This window comes from Mercenaria mercenaria, chromosome 16 (assembly GCF_021730395.1).
Source record: "Mercenaria mercenaria strain notata chromosome 16, MADL_Memer_1, whole genome shotgun sequence".
Classification (NCBI taxonomy): Eukaryota; Metazoa; Mollusca; class Bivalvia; order Venerida; family Veneridae; genus Mercenaria; species Mercenaria mercenaria.
In genome coordinates, this window is record NC_069376.1 from 41,849,177 (window position 1) to 41,869,433 (window position 20,257).

At 34.5% G+C, this 20,257-nt stretch overlaps 1 protein-coding gene across 1 annotated transcript in view; it reads right to left on the reverse strand.

The window, feature by feature from the left end:
* Positions 1–16,347: 16,347 nt before the first annotated feature.
* LOC123541332 (uncharacterized) overlaps positions 16,348–20,257 on the reverse strand; it is a 30,605-nt gene continuing 26,695 nt past the window's right edge. The window contains exons 18-19 of the mRNA XM_053526838.1: positions 18,054–18,145; positions 16,348–16,645 (exon numbers count right to left, since the gene is read on the reverse strand). Of these exons, the coding sequence (XP_053382813.1) occupies positions 16,450–16,645; positions 18,054–18,145 (288 nt within the window). The 3' untranslated portion in view covers positions 16,348–16,449. The remainder of the gene's footprint in view (positions 16,646–18,053; positions 18,146–20,257) is intronic.

The window sequence follows — 20,257 nt, forward strand, 5'->3', positions numbered from 1 at the left end:
ATAATGTTTCTACTAAGTTAAATAGTTGAAAGTATATCTAAAGAAATCTTAAAATTTCACATAAAAATCTTTAAAATATGCAGTTTTATGACATGTTTTGTAACAATTGTCGTTATCGTAAGAATGAAACATTTCAGTCATTCCTTCCTCATAATTGGTTTTTCACTGGCTAGTTATAACTGACAAAATTGAAGAAAGTGAACATTCTATTACAATGAAATTATACATTGTAGATCATTGCTATTTATATACGTGACCCAACGTCATTTGCAATAAAATTACCCAACAAATCAGAATTTGACTTTTATGTCGTCTTTATAACCTATGGGGGTTGCGGTCTGCTTAAAGGTTATTAGATTTGTATCTGTCTGGGAGTTCGGTCCTTACTGCCCCTCTCACTACGAAAGTCCCAGGTTACTGGATACCTCGGGTGAGAGATCGTTAAGTTATATACACAGAATCTGCCTTATTCTCTTAATATCGAATGCATACGTGCATACATTGGTTGCAATTAGATTAGTGTGTAACATTATCATTTACAAAAAGTAAATTATAACTGGTGCTTTTCAAAATTCAAATTCATTAAAAAGCAATTTAGGGGCTAGGGATTTCGCTCGCGTAGTCGTAGTACTTGGCGTATCCTGTGTACCCTCTAAATTTTTGGCTCATGATTGCTATTTTGGTGTTGTTTGTTTGTTGTTGAAATGCACGTGTCTGAAATGCACGTGTCTGTATGCAGCAGTGGTCGAAATGCACATGTCCGTATTCAGTAGGGGTCGAAATTCACGTATCTGTATGCAGTAGTGGCCGAAATGCACGTGTCCGTATTCAGTAGGGGTCGAAATGCACGTGTCAGTATGCAGTAGTGGTTGAAATGCACGTGTCCGTATGCAGGTTTTCCTGAAACCGTTGAAATGGTGTTGCGATGCGTTATTTTAGTGCTTTGGAGTGTCGTACAGTTGCTAACAAAATATAGTGCTGACTGTTTTCGTAATGATATATTAATATATTATAGCACCAGTATTAGGCAGGTACTTTATTTAAGACAGGCGGGTCCGAACTTCCAGACTGGTAGGATTTTCAAATCGGTTCAACTGTAGCCACCGTTGGGAACTCAGTGAACCATATATAGCGGCCATATATCTCCACAATATTACGATAATTATCATTTAATATTGAAGATGTTGCAAGTGATTCGTGGTAATAAATGTATGAACTTTTTTCATTGTTGCTTAATTTAGTGAGTCAAGAAATAATGAGTACATATCAGCTTATCTTGGGTTATAAATAGTACGAAAATAAAAAAAAAGATCTAAGTAGGTGCTTGGAAAAGCAATATCAACCTGATTTGGTCTAAATTTATTCCTTATTGCTTTATTAAAGATACAATTGTAATAACATGACTGACTATACATTTATTCATGTAATAAAACAATTATTGACTTTTTCATAGGTTGATATCAGGATTTATCAACCCTCAAAAATATTCACCCCGCCCTCGACGAAGTTAAAGAGAGTGTCAAAACACTCAACAGAAATGTGAATATTTGCGACAAAGAGCTGATGTGAAAAAAACTGTATTTGTTTGAATATATTCCGTAGAGTTATTCATTGTTTCATCACATTACGTTAATCAATTCTTGAAAGCCGGGGTAATGTTATACCGGTTCCACTATCCTTTGACAAACAAGCCCTGATACTGAAAATATCTACAAGCATGATAGTTTATGCAACGTTTATGTATTTGATGTTTTTACTTGTCCATGCATTTTCTTATTAAACTTTTTGTAATTACCCTGCTACTTCTGCTAGATTTATCATTAGCACTCCAACAAGCACAAATTGTTATCTCAAAACCAGTTTCTTATAACCAATAACAAAGAATGATTTACATAAATCTAATTGCACGACACGATAATCAATGTTGTATACGACTTAGTAATTTTCAACTACAATGCAGTCATTACTAAATAATAAAATCATATAATTAAAAATACAGTTTGAATCAAATGTAATCCAAAAATATAAAGCCAAAGAGCTTACATTTATCATATCCCAATTAATACAAGAATATAGAAGCTCATATATATAATTAAGAACGCTATACAATGCTGCACAACTATACAACAAACCTAAATAAAGATATTGTCATTACAAGCGAAAATGTCTATAAGAATAACGTTTTTCCTTCAAGACATTGGGTAACAAACAGTCCAATCAAAAACTTTTTTAACAACTGTATGAATATAATTACCTACTACAAATATATTTTTTTTGGAAATTAGCGGAACTACGATAAAAAAAAGTAGTATACACCTTATGATATGGACCGGCTTAGAAGCAAAATTCTTTAATTCTTTAATCGTCCCATTTCTGTGACACCATGTAATGCTCACATTGCAAATTTACCCTTGATTAAGTGGGGCATTTGTGTTAATGAAAAACTTGCGTAACTGACGAGTAACTTCTTGATTAAGATGAATACCCTTGCCCCCTCACTGCAAAAAGAGACCGTACCGGCCAAACATATTTGGAAAGTAGGAATAAACTGACAATGTCTGTCCTTACAATTGTCTTCTTAAATCTCATTAACATGTCTGACCTGTCTTTAGTATGGACGTGGCAAAATAGGTGAATAAAAAAAAACAACAAAAAAACAAAACAAAACAATGTGCGTATGAGGATTAATGTGTCTAATCAATGTAGTAAGATATTTACTAAAGCTTATAAGTTCATCTACAGAATACTCTTCATTGGGATTTCTGGAACTTAGGTCATAGGTAACCACGTGGAAAATATAACAGGGTAAGAATCGGACATTAAAGAAGGTGTAATCTGGAAGGCAATATGTAGAAGATTCATAATACTTTAGTTTTGTCCTTAATTCTTTTGATGTTCATCCTCCAGTCGAAAAACATAGATCCTTTTGTAAGCTTTCAAAGTATACTTTTTTAGAGAACGTGCATGTTTTTCAATTAAGTTTCAATATTAAACTTCTTTTGGCAACATAAAAGATATAAGTGCCATTTCCAGAAGGGGAATACAATGCTGTACAATAGTTTTGTTCAAATGAATATTTAGTTATTCCATCCATTTATTAATATCTCTTAAAGACGAAAAGCAATAAAGGAACTATACATGAAATTTTACCATGGTTGTCTTCACCATTACACCAAAACTACCACTACTACATTTTTATCTCAAACATTCATGAAACAGAGAGAGAGAGAGAGAGAGAGAGAGAGAGAGAGAGAGAGAGAGAGAGAGACTGAATAGCTTTTGAACGTTTATTTTATAGATGAAAAGAGCGCTATAAAAATCTGGTAAATAATAATAGTGTTTACAGCAGCATCAGACACGGAAGTGAACTGATTACGTCATGCCCTTCTTAAGATTCGTGTTATACCTTCTACCAGTCTGATGAAGTTCCCTCTTACAGAAACACGTATCGGCTTTACAGCTACGCTATAAAGAAATGGATTCAACAAAGAGTTTAAAGCTATAACATGGTATGTACACACAAATTCATTTCCTTCGTAACATTTCTTTGACGTAAAGAAAATTGCAGAATGTAATACAGTTACAACGTTGGCAACAAGAGTTGTCAAGAGTAAGGTTAAGACGGCATTGTTCTGAGATGACGGCCTCATGCGTCGGCGATGTTTAGCTGGAACGTCCTCCGTTTCTGTCGTTACCTTTTCTTGTTGGTGTATATCAGTAAAATTGGTCTTTGTTCGGGTCGTTTCCACCTCATTGAATTTCAAGGTGTTCTGCCTTGTTTCATTATCAGTGACTTTTTCTGAGATGTCTTGTGATTTTGCAGAGCTTGTTCCCTTTAACACTAACATGTTCATTTTTGATTGAATTTCGTCTTCCCTGTATGATCCTCGCATGTCACTTATTTCATTGTACAAAGAAGAATTCTTGCATAATTCACTTTCGCTTTCTCTAATCAAACTTTTAGATGACTTTGCTGGAGGAAGTGTATGTACATCTGCTTTTGCCTGAGAAATTATGTGTTCATCTGACTTTCCAGGAGATCTTTGTTCCTCTTCGTCTGATTCTGTTGTTACAGACACTTGAACGTTTTCCATTTCAATAGTCACGTCAGACTGCACCTTATTTTCTGTCTCTTCCATTCCGACAGAAGATGCCTTTAAATAAGATTTGTCCGAAATATATGATATGAGTTGACACCTAACAGCCGAATCTAACGTTGCTGTGTCATTCGAATATACGTCTGTTTCAGACGAAAGTAACGAAGAAGTTCTTTCGTCTTTGGTAGGTTTTGCTGATATTTGATTTGCATATGTGTCAACATTTTTCACTTTCGTTTTATCAATTGAAATTAGCGACTCACCACCCTGAACCTCTGTTCCGCAAATGTTCTCTTTCTTATCCAACCCCTTTTTGACACAAGAGCGTAACTCTTCAGACATTTCAGCGGACGCCTGTGCCAACAGCCATTTATCGTCATATTCTATATTCATCTCTTCTTGAGCTACATTTTCCTTTTTTGTATGCTTTATGTTTTCTATTACGTGCGAAAATTCTATTGCGAGAGAATCTAGGTTTAAAAAATTAGAAACACTGGCTGCTTTTAGTGTACATAGTATGTTCCTTCTTATCTCTTTTATTTGTATATTTGTTGTCCATTTGTCAAGTTCATTTTGTCACCGACGATGGAATGAATACATCATAAAAATCATGTGAATGTAGAACAGATCAGTAGCAAGAAGCGTTATGAAATAAAGCGGAAAAGTATATAAAATTAGTCCATTTACAAAAAGTCTAGGGTTAGGGCATCCCTTCATTGACGCTTTCATCGAAAACGAGGCTATGCTTGGCAAATTGCACACGACACTAACGCACCAGGCACCAATTGTAGTTCTTCTGTATGTCCAAAATTTCGAAAAGCCTCCTTTAGAACTATTTTTAAGAACTCTCAATCTTCTATACGAAATGAAACTTAAATTCAAGAGAACAGCGTACTGTGCCACGTTGTACGAGAATAGAATACCGATGCACGCTGTAGTCGACAGGCTAACAAAGGGTATCAACGTCAAGCTGTGAAAGGCGGAAACTACGCCTGATATAAGATCACTTATGCACAGGCTCATCAGTTGGTTGTACAGAACTCCGGATATCCTTCCGCTTTGTGTTTGTAGACCTGCTACGACGACGGAATTGAAGAAGAGTGTCAAAAAACTCAACAGAAAAGTGAATATTTGCGACAAAGAGCTGATGTGAAAAACTGTGTCTGTTCGATTATATTCCGTAGAATTATTCATGGTTTCATCACATGACGTTAATCAATTCTCGAAAGCAGGGGTAATGTTATACTAGTTACCCCACCCATTTGACAAACAAGCGCTGATATTCATAACGGCAAAATAACATCTACAAGCACGATAGTTTATGCAACGTTTATATATTTAATGTTTTGCTAGTCCATGTATTTTCCTTTTAAACACTTTGTAATTACCCTGTTACTTCTGCTAGATTTTTCGTTATCATTCTAACAAACACAAATTATTATCTCATAACTAGTTTCTTATAACCAATAACAAAGAAACATTTGATATATAGATCTGATTGCATGACACGAGTATCAATGTTCTATACGATTTAGTAATTTTTAACTAGTCATTACTAAATAACAAACCCATCTGATTGTAACTACAATGTGAATCATATGAAATCCAAAAATACAAATAAGCCAAAGAGCTTACAATAATCAAAACCCGCCATGAAAATTAATACATGAACATAGTAGCGAATATATCTAATTAAGAACGCTATACAATGCACCACAACTAAACAACAAACCTAATTAACAAATTTCAACAGATGAAATATACCAAGATAATTGCAAAATAAATAAATAATAATAATAGTAAGCAAAAGGATGGGCGGGTGTGGCAAATTTTCTTCTATCAAGTTACTCTGATCGTGTCAAAGAAAACTGTAAGGATTTCGCGCAAAACTTTAGCCGATTTATATACTGGCGTATGAATACAAGGATTACTCAAGCATTATAATGAAAGAAATAGTAGCCTCTACTGTGTAAAGCGATAAAGATGAAGAAATTGTGTTTACAAAGTTACTCGTCCTTAATTTCTTCTCTCTAGGTCTATACTTAACAAAACAAAGGATAACCGGATTTAATTACTGATACCTACGCATTCGTTGTTATATTCGGTAATTAAAATATTTTACTGTCAGAAAATGCTTCAAATTATCTCATAACCAGTTTCTTATAACCAATAACAAATAATGAATTAAATAATAACAATTATTATACAGATCTGATTGCATGACACGATTATCAATGTTCTATACGATTTAGTAATTTTCAACTAGTCATTAATAAATATGAAAAAATATTAGTATGGTACACACGAACTAGACAAACAAATAAAACGAGGCAAAGCAATAAGGCAAAAAGCAAATAAGATGAACAACATGTACATGACTGCAATACTGTGAAATAACTGCAATGCACAGATCATAATCATGTCAACAATACTATTAGCATACTAAAACATCAGTCAATATAAAAGTTATGATCAATTATGGTTGCGTCAATACTAAAACTAATGGAACCATAACAAGACAAGGGTAACGTCAATTATACCAGTACCGCATGTCTTTAAACCTTTAAAGAAGTAGTGTTACCTTTTTCAAAAGAAGAAAGTCACTTGAATGACATAAAGATACTGTCATTACAAGCGAAATGGTCTAAAGGAATAAAGTTCTTCCTTCGAGACACTGGGAGACAAACAGTCCAATCCAAAATGTTTGATATCACAGCATCCACAAAATAAACAACACTTTCAAGCAAGAATCATACTGTTATCGAGATTTACAAGACCAACTATAAACTAGAAGGCTATTTAATTAGCGGCAGTCTTCAAATGTAACTTGAGAATGTTACCAACTACATGAATATAATTACTAACTACTAAGATAAAATCACATATCAGCCAAATTCAATTAAGATAATCAGTATCTACAAATGAAATATTATTACACTAGATCTCTATATATCTTTAAAACCCATCTGGTATACTTTTTAAGATTTGAGGAACTATGAAAACACAGAAGTATATCACCTTGTGCTACTAGTTGGTTTAGAAGCAAAATTCTGCTAGATTAAGATGAAAATCCTTGACCCTAACTACAAAAAGAGAGCGTACCGGCCTACCATATTTGAAAAAGGCCTAAAAGAATGAATAAACTGACAATGTCTGTCCTTACACTTGACTTCTAAAAGCTCATTAACATGTTTGACCCTATCTTTAGTATGGCTGTAATCACATGGACGTGGCAAACAATGTGCATATGAGGATTACCTACACGGATAATAGTGGAAGGTTTGGACACTAAAGAATGTGTATTCTGAATCTTCGCCGAGAGACGAGCTATATGAATACCAGGAAAGGCGATAACTGGTATGCCAAATGCCCTCCTTGGCGACTGAATCCGAAATAATGTGAACCACCACTTCTCAAAACCGAAATAAACATACGGTCTACAAAATGGTGATATAAAATGTGCAGGTCCGTGTGCTTGTTTTGCCAATGATTAAAATGATATGTGTATTTCGTGCTGATTTTTAAGACTTTTTTGGAATTATTTTACGTGTCAGATGCTTTAATATAATATTTAACTTTAGATAGATAGTCAAGTTGTCGTGGTAATAAATTTATTCACAAATGCCATTAATTAATAAAATGATTTTCATTGCCGTACGCCGAATACAGGCTTTTTCCTACGTTTTCCGGATAAATGACGTTACGCCAATACTTACGGATTATTACAAGTCAGAGTCGTTTTAATGCCCTAATTTACGGTCTGCGATGACTTGAAAAATACTAGAGATTTAATAGATAGAAGGAAATGTAAAGAACATGCATTCATCTTTTCCGTTGTCTGTCCGGTCGTGTCCTTGTCATTCACAATGGTTGATTGTCATAACTTTAAAACCGTGACATCTGGAACATAGATAGAAGGCAATACGTAGAAGATACAGATAACTTTATTTTGTCCTTTTATCTGTTGATATTCACCCTCCAGTCAAAAAAACATACATGTAGATCCTTTTGTTTGCTTTCAAAGTAAGCTTATTTGGAGAATATGCATGTTTTTCAATTAAGTTTCAATATTAAACTGTGGTTCCTTTGGCAGCATGAAAAACAAGTGCCATTTCCGGTAGGGGACTTTCAATGCTATACAATAGTCTTGTTCAAAGTTATATTTTAAATCAGTGGAATGAGTATTAAGTTATATCATCCATTTATTAATCTCTCTTCAAGACGGAAAGCAATGAAGAACCTTAATTCTATACAAATTTGTAAGGAGACATTCACAGACTTCAGTAATTTTGTACAGATGTATGACTGCAAAATTATTAGCCATCATCCCAATGTATTTATATAAGAACATTTGCACTGAAATAAACGAAAAAAATCAACCACACATTAGGGTCTAAAAGACAAAATATTTAAAATATCAATTATTCATCTAGCACGGTACTGAATATGGATCATTTCAGTTTCAAAACTGATTGTTAAATATAATTGTTAAAGACACAGATATTCCTTGGAATATTCCAACAACCACATCAAACTTCTATTTACAAAATTTGCAGTTCATGTAATAAAACCAAACTCCTATAGATTCCGTCCACAGAGGACAAGCATAAATGTTTTAAAAATATTTTATGTTGTTCTAGATGACGTGGCAATAATCCAAAAGAAGGGAAGGTATTTTGTAAAGATAACATTGAAATTGTGATTTTTATCTATCTTTGTTTCAAACAATTCATTGAATAAATACGGTATTGAATTTGGTTTTCATGTGTCAAACTTTGTTATCAACTTGGTGCTGTTTATCAGTAATTTCAAAATGTCTGTGTAAGAGTTTCAATGTATCCTTTGTAACCTTGAAGCATTATGTTAAAGTGGGTCTAACGGATAGCGAATATTTTGGCAATAATTGGGCCGTTCAATGAGAAAACCTGTATTAGTGACTTAGAATCAAAATTGAGATAACAAAATATTCATGAAGAACATTCTTCTACCTATCAAATCTGAAAATTTGAAGTAATTATCTTCACTATTTTAAGAGCTACAATGCTTTTAGGTAAGTCACCGAAGTCACTTTGAGACGTGACATTAAGAACGTCATGAAAGTAGTATGACGTCGTCGTGCATGGCGTGTATATTTCAAGTCATTAATGCAACAAATTATGTGAATCACTTACTTAACATCATACATTTGAATATTTAGGAACAGTTTGAAATGATTTTACTGAACAATAACTTAACCGTATATCTTTGGTTTCATCATGGGCCTTTTATACATACGTCTCTATATTTTCATGATGCTTGGGTGCTTTGGAATTTCCGTTGCCATGACAACACAAGTAATATTTATTTGTAAAATATAGTAGAATTTGATTTGCCTTAGATAATTTTATGACAATATATTTGTTTCTAGTTTCTGAAGAAACATAAGACAAAAAATGATTTCCAGTATTTAAAACTATCTATTATGTAAAAAGCGTAACATGCCTCTAATACAGGTTTTCACATGGAACGGCCCAAATATATATATACACGATGGCAAGGTTGGCCTTTTTTATATAAGCTAGTAAGTGACCCATTTATAATACTGATGTTCAACATAACTGAGACTGAAAGATTTAAGAAGTACATGTACTAGTATACATGTATCATCCACCAGTTACGCAAAAAGGATACAACTTTCATTTAGGAAAGAATCTCTCTTTGTTAATATATTGCAATCTAGCTGGTTCTTAGCTTGACTATGCATTTGCAGTTGCTCTCACAGAAAACAAGCTAAAAAGCTTTCATGTAATTAGAAAACTTCGGTCTTTTTCGTTGTTTTTAAACAAATACATCTTATCGTAATACCGACTCGTCGAGACGGGCCGGAGTTAAAACGCACTTGTATATGCTTTCATCCAGATAACTATTTGTATATGTTCAACTGATATTATACACGTTTGTACATTTTTCACTTAAACACAATGAACATTTACACATACCCTCAAAATCAAATACAAAGCTAAACATAGTTCAGCGTGCGTACTTGAGCAACGGTTGAGTTACTGCTGTTCATCTAAAAATAAAATATATATTAATCTAAATAAAATATTTATATTTATATCTCAAACATTCATGAAAGAGAGAGTGGGCTGAATAGTGTTTACAGCAGCCTTAGAACCGGAAGTGAACTAATTACATCATGCCCTTCTTAAGATTTGTGTTATACCTTCTATCAGTCTGATAAAGTTTCCTCTTACAGCAACACGTATCGGCTTTACAGTTACGCTGTAAAGAAATGGATTCAACAAAGAGTTTAAAGCTATAACATGGTATGTACACACAAATTCATTTCCTTCGTAACATTTCTTTGACGTAAAGAAAATTACAGAATGTAATACAGTTACCGCGTTGGCAACAAGAGTTGTCAAGAGTAAGGTTAAGACGGCACTGTTTTGAGATGACTTCATGCGTCGGCGATGTTTAGCTGGAACGTTTTCTGTTTCTGTCGTTCCCTTTTCTTGTCGGTGTATATTACAAAACTCTATCTTTGTTCGAGCTGTTTCCACTTCATTGAACTTCATGGAGTTCTGTCTTGTTACATTATCAGTGACTTTTTCCGGGATGTCTTCTGATTCTGAAGAGCATGTTTCCTTTAACAATAACGTGTTCATTTTTGATTGAATTTCGTCTTCCCTGTATGATCCTCGCATGTCACTTATTTCATTGTACAAAGAAGAATTCTCGCATAATTCACTTTCGCTTTCTCTAATCAAACTTTTAGATACATCTGACTTTGCTGGAGGAAGTGCTTTTGCAGGAGAAATTATGTGTTCATCTGACTTTCCAGGAGATCTTTGTTCCTCTGTCTGATTCTGTTGTTACAGACACTTGAACGTTTTCCATTTCAATAGTCACGTCAGAATGCACCTTATTTTCTGTCTCTTCCATTCCGACAGAAGATGCCTTTAAATAAGCTTTGTCCGAAATATATGATACGAGTTGACACCTAACAGCCGAATCTAACGTTGCTGTGTCATTCGAATATACGTCTGATTCAGATGAAAGTAACGGAGAAGTTTTCTCTTCTTTGATAGGTTTTGCTGATATTTGATTTGCATATGTGTCAAGATTTTTCACTTTCGTTTTATCAATTGAAATTAGCGACTCACCACCCAGAACCTCTGTTCCGCAAATGTTCTCTTTCTTACCCAACCCCTTTTTGACACATGAGCGTAACTCTTCAGACATTTCAGCAGACGCCTGTGCCAATTGCCATTTATCGTCATATTCTATATTTAACTCTTCTTTAGCTATGTTTTCTTTTTTCGTATGCTTTATGTTTTCTAATACGTGCGAAAGTTCTATTGCAAGGGAAACTAGGTTAAAAAATTTAGAAACACCGGCTGCTTTTAGTGTACATAGTATGTTCCTTCTTATTTCTTTTATTTGTGTATTTGTTGTACATTTGTCCAATTCATTTTGGCATCGCCGATGGAATGAATACATCATAAAAATCATGTGAATGTAAAACAGATCAGTAGCAAGAAGCGTTATGAAATAAAGCGGAAAAGTATATAAAATAAGTCCATTTACAAAAAGTCTAGGGTTAGGGCATCCCTTCATTGATGCTTTCGTCGAAAACGAGGCTATGCTTGGCAAATTGCACACGACACTAACGCACCAGGCACCAATTGTAGTTCTTCTGTATGTCCAAAATTTCGAAAAGCCTCCTTTAGAACTATTTTTAAGAACTCTCCATCTTCTATATGAAATGAAACTTAAATTCAAGAGAACGGCGTACTGTGCCACGTTGTACGAGAATAGAATACCGATGCACGCTGTAGCCGACTGGTTGACAAAGGGTATCAACGTTAAGCTGTGAAAGGCGGAAACTACGCCTGATATAAGATCACTTACGCAGAGGCTCATCAGCTGGTTGTACAGAACTCCGGATATCCTTCCAGTTTGTGTTTGTAGACCTGCTACGACGACGGAATTGAAGAAGAGTGTCAAAACACTAAACAGAAAAGTGAGTATTTGCGACAACGAGCTGATGTGAAAAACCGTATCTTTTCGAATATATTCCGTAGAATTATTCATGGTTTCAACACATGACGTTAATCAATTCTTGAAAGCAGGGGTTACTCCATCCATTTGACAAACAAGCGCTGATATTCATACCATCCACAAGCATGATAGTTTATGCAGCGTTTATTTATTTGATGATTTGCTAGTACGTGTATTTTCATTTTAAGCACTGTAATTACCCAGTTACTTCTGCTAAATGTATCTTTATAATTCCAACAATCACGAATAATTGTACTTTACCCGGTACAGAACTAGGCAAGTTAATAAAATACGAGCAACATATATTACTTTTACGTATAATACACCGATCAGCACATGTTACCACCTCTGAAATAGTTCTATTAACGACCTCTCAAACCGCAAATACTCCAATAACAATACTACATAGAACTTATTTTCAATATGATTTTCAGAAAGCCAATAACTCTACAGTTATTATTATTTTGTCCATATCTGAAATACAGTTCGGAAATACGATATATTGTGTCAACAGGCAAGGCATTCCCTTCAATTCTTTTAGTCGGCGTACCAAGCTAGCAAACATTTAGCAGAGTTACTTCTTAGACATGCACTAACGGTACTGTAGACATGATTTACAAAATTTCCGTTATTTTTTTTTCAAATCTGACATTTTGAAATCACTGTTAGTATAATGAGCAAAAGTATTTTTGTATCTGAAGCAGTATCTGAAATTATTATCAGACTGATCAAAGCCGTTGTTTACAAATCATGCGACAGATCAAAAAAATTCGTAAGGCTGGTCCAATGTGGTATGGCGGTATGTAAAGCAACTTCGAACATGTTTTTCATGAAAAGAAATGCTACATAAATATTGTATAATACAAAGTAAACACTCGCAAACAGCTGATCGTTCGTAAAAATTAAAACTGACAATGCGAGTGTAGCTTCAGCGAAAATGTTCTTTAATTAGTGGGGTGTACTGAGATAAATGGTCACCGCAAGGTTTTGGTCTAAATCAGCATCTGTATCTCATTACATTAAAACCCAATTTCATAAAAACCAAATTTTTACATAATAACAGCAGGGCTTGAAAAATTACCCAAACAGTGTATTTGAAATATAAGGAAGTTTGTATAATCACTACTGTAAGATTTCAGACTACCACTAAAACAATACGTAAGCTTGTAAAATGACTATAGTAGGAAATCAATCGACCATTTAAATGTGAAGTACGCTTTACACTGTATGATTTCTGTCGACCAATAAAACATTACTAAAGTTAGCTTGTAAAATTACTATAGTACGATATCAACAGATCACTAAAACATGAAGCAATCTTCTATAGAAGAATTTCAACAGAGCACTAAAACATGAGGTAAATCTTCAGCAGAGCACTAAAACATGAAGTAGTCTTCTGTAGATGGATTTCAACAGAGCACTTAAACATGAAGTAAATCTTCTATAGAAGGATTTCAACAGAGTACTTAAACATGAAGTAAATCTTCTATAGAAGGATTTCAACAAAGCACTAAAACATGAAGTAATCTTCTGTAGAAGGATTTCAACAGAGCACTAAAACATGACGTAAGTCTTCTACAGAAAGATTTCAACAGAGCACTAAAACACGAAGTAATTTTAAACAGAGCACTTAAACAAGCGGTAATGTATAGAAGGATTTCAAAAAAGCACTAAACATGACGTAAGTCTTCTATAGAAGGATTTCAACAGAACACTTAAACATGAAGTAATCTTCTATAGAAGGATAATCTTCTATAGAAGGATTTCAACAGAACACTAAAACATGAAGTAATTTTCTATAGAAGGATTTCAACAATCCACTGAAACATGAAGTAATCTTCTATAGAAGGATTTTAACAGACCACTTAAACATGAATTAATCTTCTATAGAAAGATTTCAACAGACCATTAAAACATGAAGTAATCTATAAAAGAATTTCAACAGACCACTAAAACATGAAGTAATCTTCTACAGAAGGATTCCAAAAGGATTCCAACAGACCGCTAAAACATGAAGTAATCTTCTACAGAAGGATTCCAACAGACCATTAAAACATGAAGTAATCTTCTACAGAAGGATTCCAACAGACCACTAAAACATGAAGTAATCTTCTACAGAAGGATTCCAACAGACCACTAAAACATGAAGTAATCTTCTACAGAAGGATTTCAACAGAGCACTAAAACACGAAGTAATTTTAAACAGAGCACTTATACAAGAAGTAATGTATAGAAGGATTTCAACAAAGCACTAAAACATGACGTAAGTCTTCTATAGAAGGATTTCAACATAACACTTAAACATGAAGTAATCTTCAACAGAAGGATCTTAAACATGAAGTAATCTTCTACAGAAGGATTTCAACAGACCACTAAAACATGAAGTAATCTTCTACAGAAGGATTTCAAAAGAGCACTAAAACATGAAGTAATTTTCTATAGAAGGATTTCAACAGAGCACTAATACATAGGTAAATCTTGTACAATTAAAGTAGGATTTCAGCCGACCACAAAAACACGAAGTTATAAATTGTAGAATTACTCCATTAGGATATCAAAGGACCACTAAAACATGAAGTAATCTTGTATATTTACTACAGTAGGATTTCTGTTCATCAATGAAACATGAAATAAGGCTGCATTATTAATACAGTAGGATTTCAATATACATTTACCATTGCTCTTAACTGGAAGTCTTACAAGTGCTATAATTAACAAACTAACCAGGAAAGTGCCGATTAAAGCAATATTTGACGTATAATTGTTCTCTTACAGCCTACTGAATTTGAAGACATTGTGGGAGAGAGTTCATAATCAAAAAGAGCCATGTTGGACCAAAATTATGAAGGAAGATAATGCTGCAAGGACAGATGCACACAGCACTTCCTCTGAATGTTATCTACCACTGCCTTTATACTTGAACAGTTTCTTTCTATTCAGATATGTCCTGGACAAGAATAAAAAAAAATATAAATGAACAAAATTAAAAACTGAGGCAACATATTGTTACGATTCTTTGACAATGCGCTCTATCCCTGAGTGAAATATGAACCATTCTTCAGTATCCTTCATGTACAATTAAAAGATACATGTTTAGTTTGGTAACAGAAATCATAAACAAAGAAGATGTTTTGTTTTTAAAAGAATTTTCTCTATCCTTTTACAGTTTTAATAAATTTCATTTACATGTATGCTCAAGACTTTACAATTAAATTCAACATTTAATAAAGCGAGAAAATTCAAAAACCTAGAGTTGCTGTTCTTGTACACATCACTTTCTAACTTTCTAACAACGTCTCCTGTGTCAAATAATCGAAGACTTGCTTGATGCATGCTGCTACATGTGTTCGAGTAATCAAAGACTTATTTGATGCATGCTGCTACATGTGTTCGATAATCGAAGATATATTTAATACATACCGCTATATGTGTTCAATAATCGAAGACATATTAAATACATATAGCCACATGTGTCCGATAATCGAAGACATATTTAATACATACCGATATACGTGTTCGATAATCGAAGACATATTTGAAAGACACTAATAAAATATGCATTCGATAATCTAAGATAAGTCTTCGATTATTGGACACACATTTAGAAGTTTGTACCAAACATGTCAGCGATTATTGAACGCATATATACAGTAATTTATCAAATATATCTTCTTCGATTATTGGGCATATAGATATATTTAAAAACGAAGTCTGTGCGATAATCAAATACATTTTGTTTTTATCATCGAACTAACGTAACATGAAAAATAAGTATTTGTATGCGATAATCGAACAGAAATATAAAACAACTAAACGCATATGTGCCCGATTATCAAACATAATATAAAAATCGAACATAGACAAAAGTCTACTGCCATAACAGAATGCCTTTGATAGTTTTGGCTTTATACTTTGGAAGTAAATTCGACAAATGGACATAATTCACAATGTAATCTAGGTAGTTTTATGGGTTTTCTTCAAAGCACTTTTACTTATTGCCTTTAAAAAAAAAAGGGAGATTATTAAAACATTAAGACAAACTGCACTTCCTCTCTGTCTTCTGTATTTTCATGACGATTTAACAAAGTCCGTTGAATAATTTCGGAGTTATGGCCAGACAAGAAAGTGTCCGGAAACAAGCAAACGGACAGAGTGATTACAATAAGGGATTCCTCTAAAGGAATTTAAAGATACAGAAGCGTAAGAAATTTAAACTTTTATTTCAGCTGAATGTATATAATTAATAGTTATATAATCAAAGTCGATCAATGGACTGTGCTTTAGGAATTAAACTTTGATTCCATAACTAACTGAAAGTTATCTCCCGCGGTGTAACATCCATTTGTTGCTGAACGGCTTGTCCTGACACGGCGTGTGGCGTAAGGTTAGAAGGCACGGCCTGGCTGGACTGTAGAGATATCTGACCCGCAAGGAGACCCGCCTTAACACACTGAGATGTTTCCTGTCCCTGCAGTAACTGAGCAATAAATGCTGCAATCATGCTGAAAACAAAACAGTTCAATTGATCCATTTCTACAGGCAAAAATCTCCAAACCCGTATTATTATACTATTTATTTAGTCTTGGTAAAACAATCAATATCTTGTCAAAGACCCAATTCTAAGAACGCAGCTTTCCTAAAAAGAACCAATAGAGGACTGTTTTGTTAATGACTGCCATTTAAACTAAGATATGTATATAGAGATTCAGTAGGCGGACAACTATGAAAAAGCAAAGAAATAAAGGAACACAGTTGGGGACGACCAGCGACAATAAACAACTGGAGAGTATTAACCAACGGCTAATGATGGGCACCAAACCCACTCTTAACCATAGTCATGTTCCAAAGGTCAGTGCAGTTAAAAGATACCAGATAAAACACCGCTCTGTCTTGGCGATTTGTTTCTAAACTTACCAGTCTCTGGCACAATTCACACTGACATTTATTTTTACACTAACTTACCATTCCTTCCACCAGGTACACTAACAATCTGACTTGGATATTAGTTTCTAACCTCTTACAACTTACCACTTCCCGACACCAGATACATTAACAATCTGATTTGACGGTTTGTTTCTAAACTCTTATACCCCAGTCACACATACGGCGCGGATAGCTACGTCTAGCCACGGATAGAAAAGTAGTAATCCGTATCGATCCGTACCTTAAAGTTGTAATCCGTAGCGATCCGTACGGCTCAGGTACGGATCGATACGGATTACTACGTTTCTATCCGTGGCTAGACGTAGCTATCCGCGCCGTATGTGTGACTGGGGTATTAAACAGTCGCTTACACCAGGTACACTGACCTGAAGAATGGTCCGTTTGTTTCTAAACTCAGCTTACCAGTCCCCGGCACCAGATACACTGGAAATCTGACTTGGCGGTGTGTTTCTTATCTCTTAACTTACCAATCCCCGGCACCAGATACACTGACAATCTGACTTGCCAGTTTGTTTCTAAACTCTCTACTTACCAGTCCCCGGCACCAGATACTCTGATAACTGGAAACAAACTCTAAGCTTACCAGTCCCCGGCACCAGATACACTGATAATCTGACTTGGCGGTTTGTTTCTAAACTCTCAACTTACCAGCCCCGGCACCAGATACACTGACAATCTGACTTGGCGGTTTGTTTCTAAACTCTCAACTTACCAGTCCACGAAACCACTGACAATCTGACTTGGCGGTTTGTTTCTAAACTCCCAACTTACCAGTCCCCGGCACCAGATACACTGACAATCTGACTTGGCGGTTTGTTTCTAAACTCTCAACTTACCAGTCCCCGGCACCAGATACACTGACAATCTGACTTGGCGGTTTGTTTCTTAACTCTCAACTTACCAGTCCCTGGCACCAGATACACTGACAATCTGACTTGGCGGTTTGTTTCTAAACTCTCAACTTACCAGTCCCCGGCACCAGATACACTGACAATCTGACTTGGCGGTTTGTTTCCTGCTGTAGCTGGATAATGATCCATTACAACACCTCCTTTCATCTAAATATAGAATATTACGTCATTCAAAGTCCAGACAAAACTTCACTTCTGCATGTGTCATGAGCATAGCGACAACAATCCTGTAGTCTCTACATAATACAAACATCTCAATGAAACATCTCTGTGAATTGTGATGTACTTTTAAATTAATTTTTCAGTTGTATAAAAGTTAAAAAACAACAATTATTAAATATGTTCGTAATGTAGAAGGACGTTGACTAATACTTTAGGCCAATATTTAATCTTTGTAATATTTTAAAAGCGAGGGGCGTTTTCTTTAATAAACTAAGAATTGGATCTTTCAGAATTGAAAGTGTGAGCAGACTGTTAGTAACACCACAAAACAAATTATCAAAATACTTTGATATACAATATAATGAATGTACGTTGAAAATGTACGTTAGTAACAGGATGCTAAGAGTACGTGTTGTTATCACGTTACCACGAGATACTAACTTGGATCGTGACTGTAATGAGTTAAGGTGGAATGCGCCCCAAATTTTTTTGCCGAATTTCGTCCTGAAATTTATACTGTATAAAATTCAAGATATATGCGATTGAGCTCCGGTTTTACTTTGTCGCCATATTGTTCGTGTTTTTTGCTATTGTGTCACAAACATGGCCCCTGACGTCACTTTTCGTGCAACGCCCAGTTCCGGGTGCTTTCGGTATTTTTCCTTTCCCGCGCTCTGAATGTCATATCAATGAAAAATACAAAATATTTGTCATTTTGCATTCAGAAAATGCTACTTAATGGTATAAAATTCAGCGAATTAAGATTTACGCCTAGGACGTCAGAGACGATATTGTGACGTCAGAACGGAAAAACTCACATCAAGTTTTGTTACAAATTTCGCCTTAAAATCCAGTTTATAAGAAATCGACTCGATAAAAAAACGTAAAATTTTGGTATGTTGTTTCGCAGTGTATGTACGTTTAGTAGACACATAAATACTTAGGGGTCACCGACTTTAATTTTTCAATATTTGACGATATTTTACCCCTACCCCATTAAGACATGACTCGTTTAATCGTCATTTTTTTTAACAAAATAATCTAAAGAATATGCGAAGCTGCATGTATTAACGGTAAATTCGGAATGAATTGATGAAATGAATTGACATGAAAGTATTGAGAGACATATGGTGAGATTTGCTAAGAAACATGTAATAACATTCAAGTCGGACCTGAAATATCTTAACGAGATATTTGATAAAGGGTGTAAATTATGTAAATGACATTTCGCATCTAAGGATATTATCGAAAAAGACTTTTGATCGTTGGTTAATCAACAAGTATTATGTGTGTTGATTAATTGAAATGACTTATAATTATTTAGATTTAAGTGTTCAGATTGTGAACACGAAACTACAGTTTCTACATCTATATCCCGGGCATCCGGAGAAACAGAAACGGCTTTTACCTTTTCCGTACTTCTTAAATCTGAAAGCTGCAACTGGTGAGGGTTTTATGAAATATTTTCGAGCATTCATTATTAAGAGCTTGTAACTGCACTTGATCAGAAGGTTCCCGCCAAGAAATAAATTATTTGCATCGGACCAGCATTTGTGCTTGATTGTCATAAAAAGACACCGTCTCAAGAATAAATTCTCTGCGTCTGACCAGCTGCAATACTTTATAGTCATTTGAAGATCTTTTTTTTAAGAATAAAGTATGTTTGCTGGACTAGCTACTCTGCCTTACTATGACCTCATTGTCTTTGTCTCTTTGTCTCTCTCGTGCGGAAGGTCGGGTCGTTTACCAAGGATATAAAAAATGATACCAGTTGCTCAGCATTATGCGTATAGAACAGACTCTTCTCTCAACTCGTAATCTCGTGGAGATTGGTGTCTAAATTGGTAGAATTTGTTTCATGATTTACAATAAATTAATCCGTTAATCCGTGTAAAAAATAGTAATTTCATATCAGATATAGGATCTGGTATACTGTTTTCGTGCTGATAATACATGTGAAATGGAGCAACAGTCCGACATGCGTCGACGAATATTTCTGGTAAATTCAGGCAAACCCTCATATCATAAAATTACGTAAGAACGAAAATTCTAAATGTTTAAAACATGTTTAAGTACCTATTTTCACGAAATTAAATC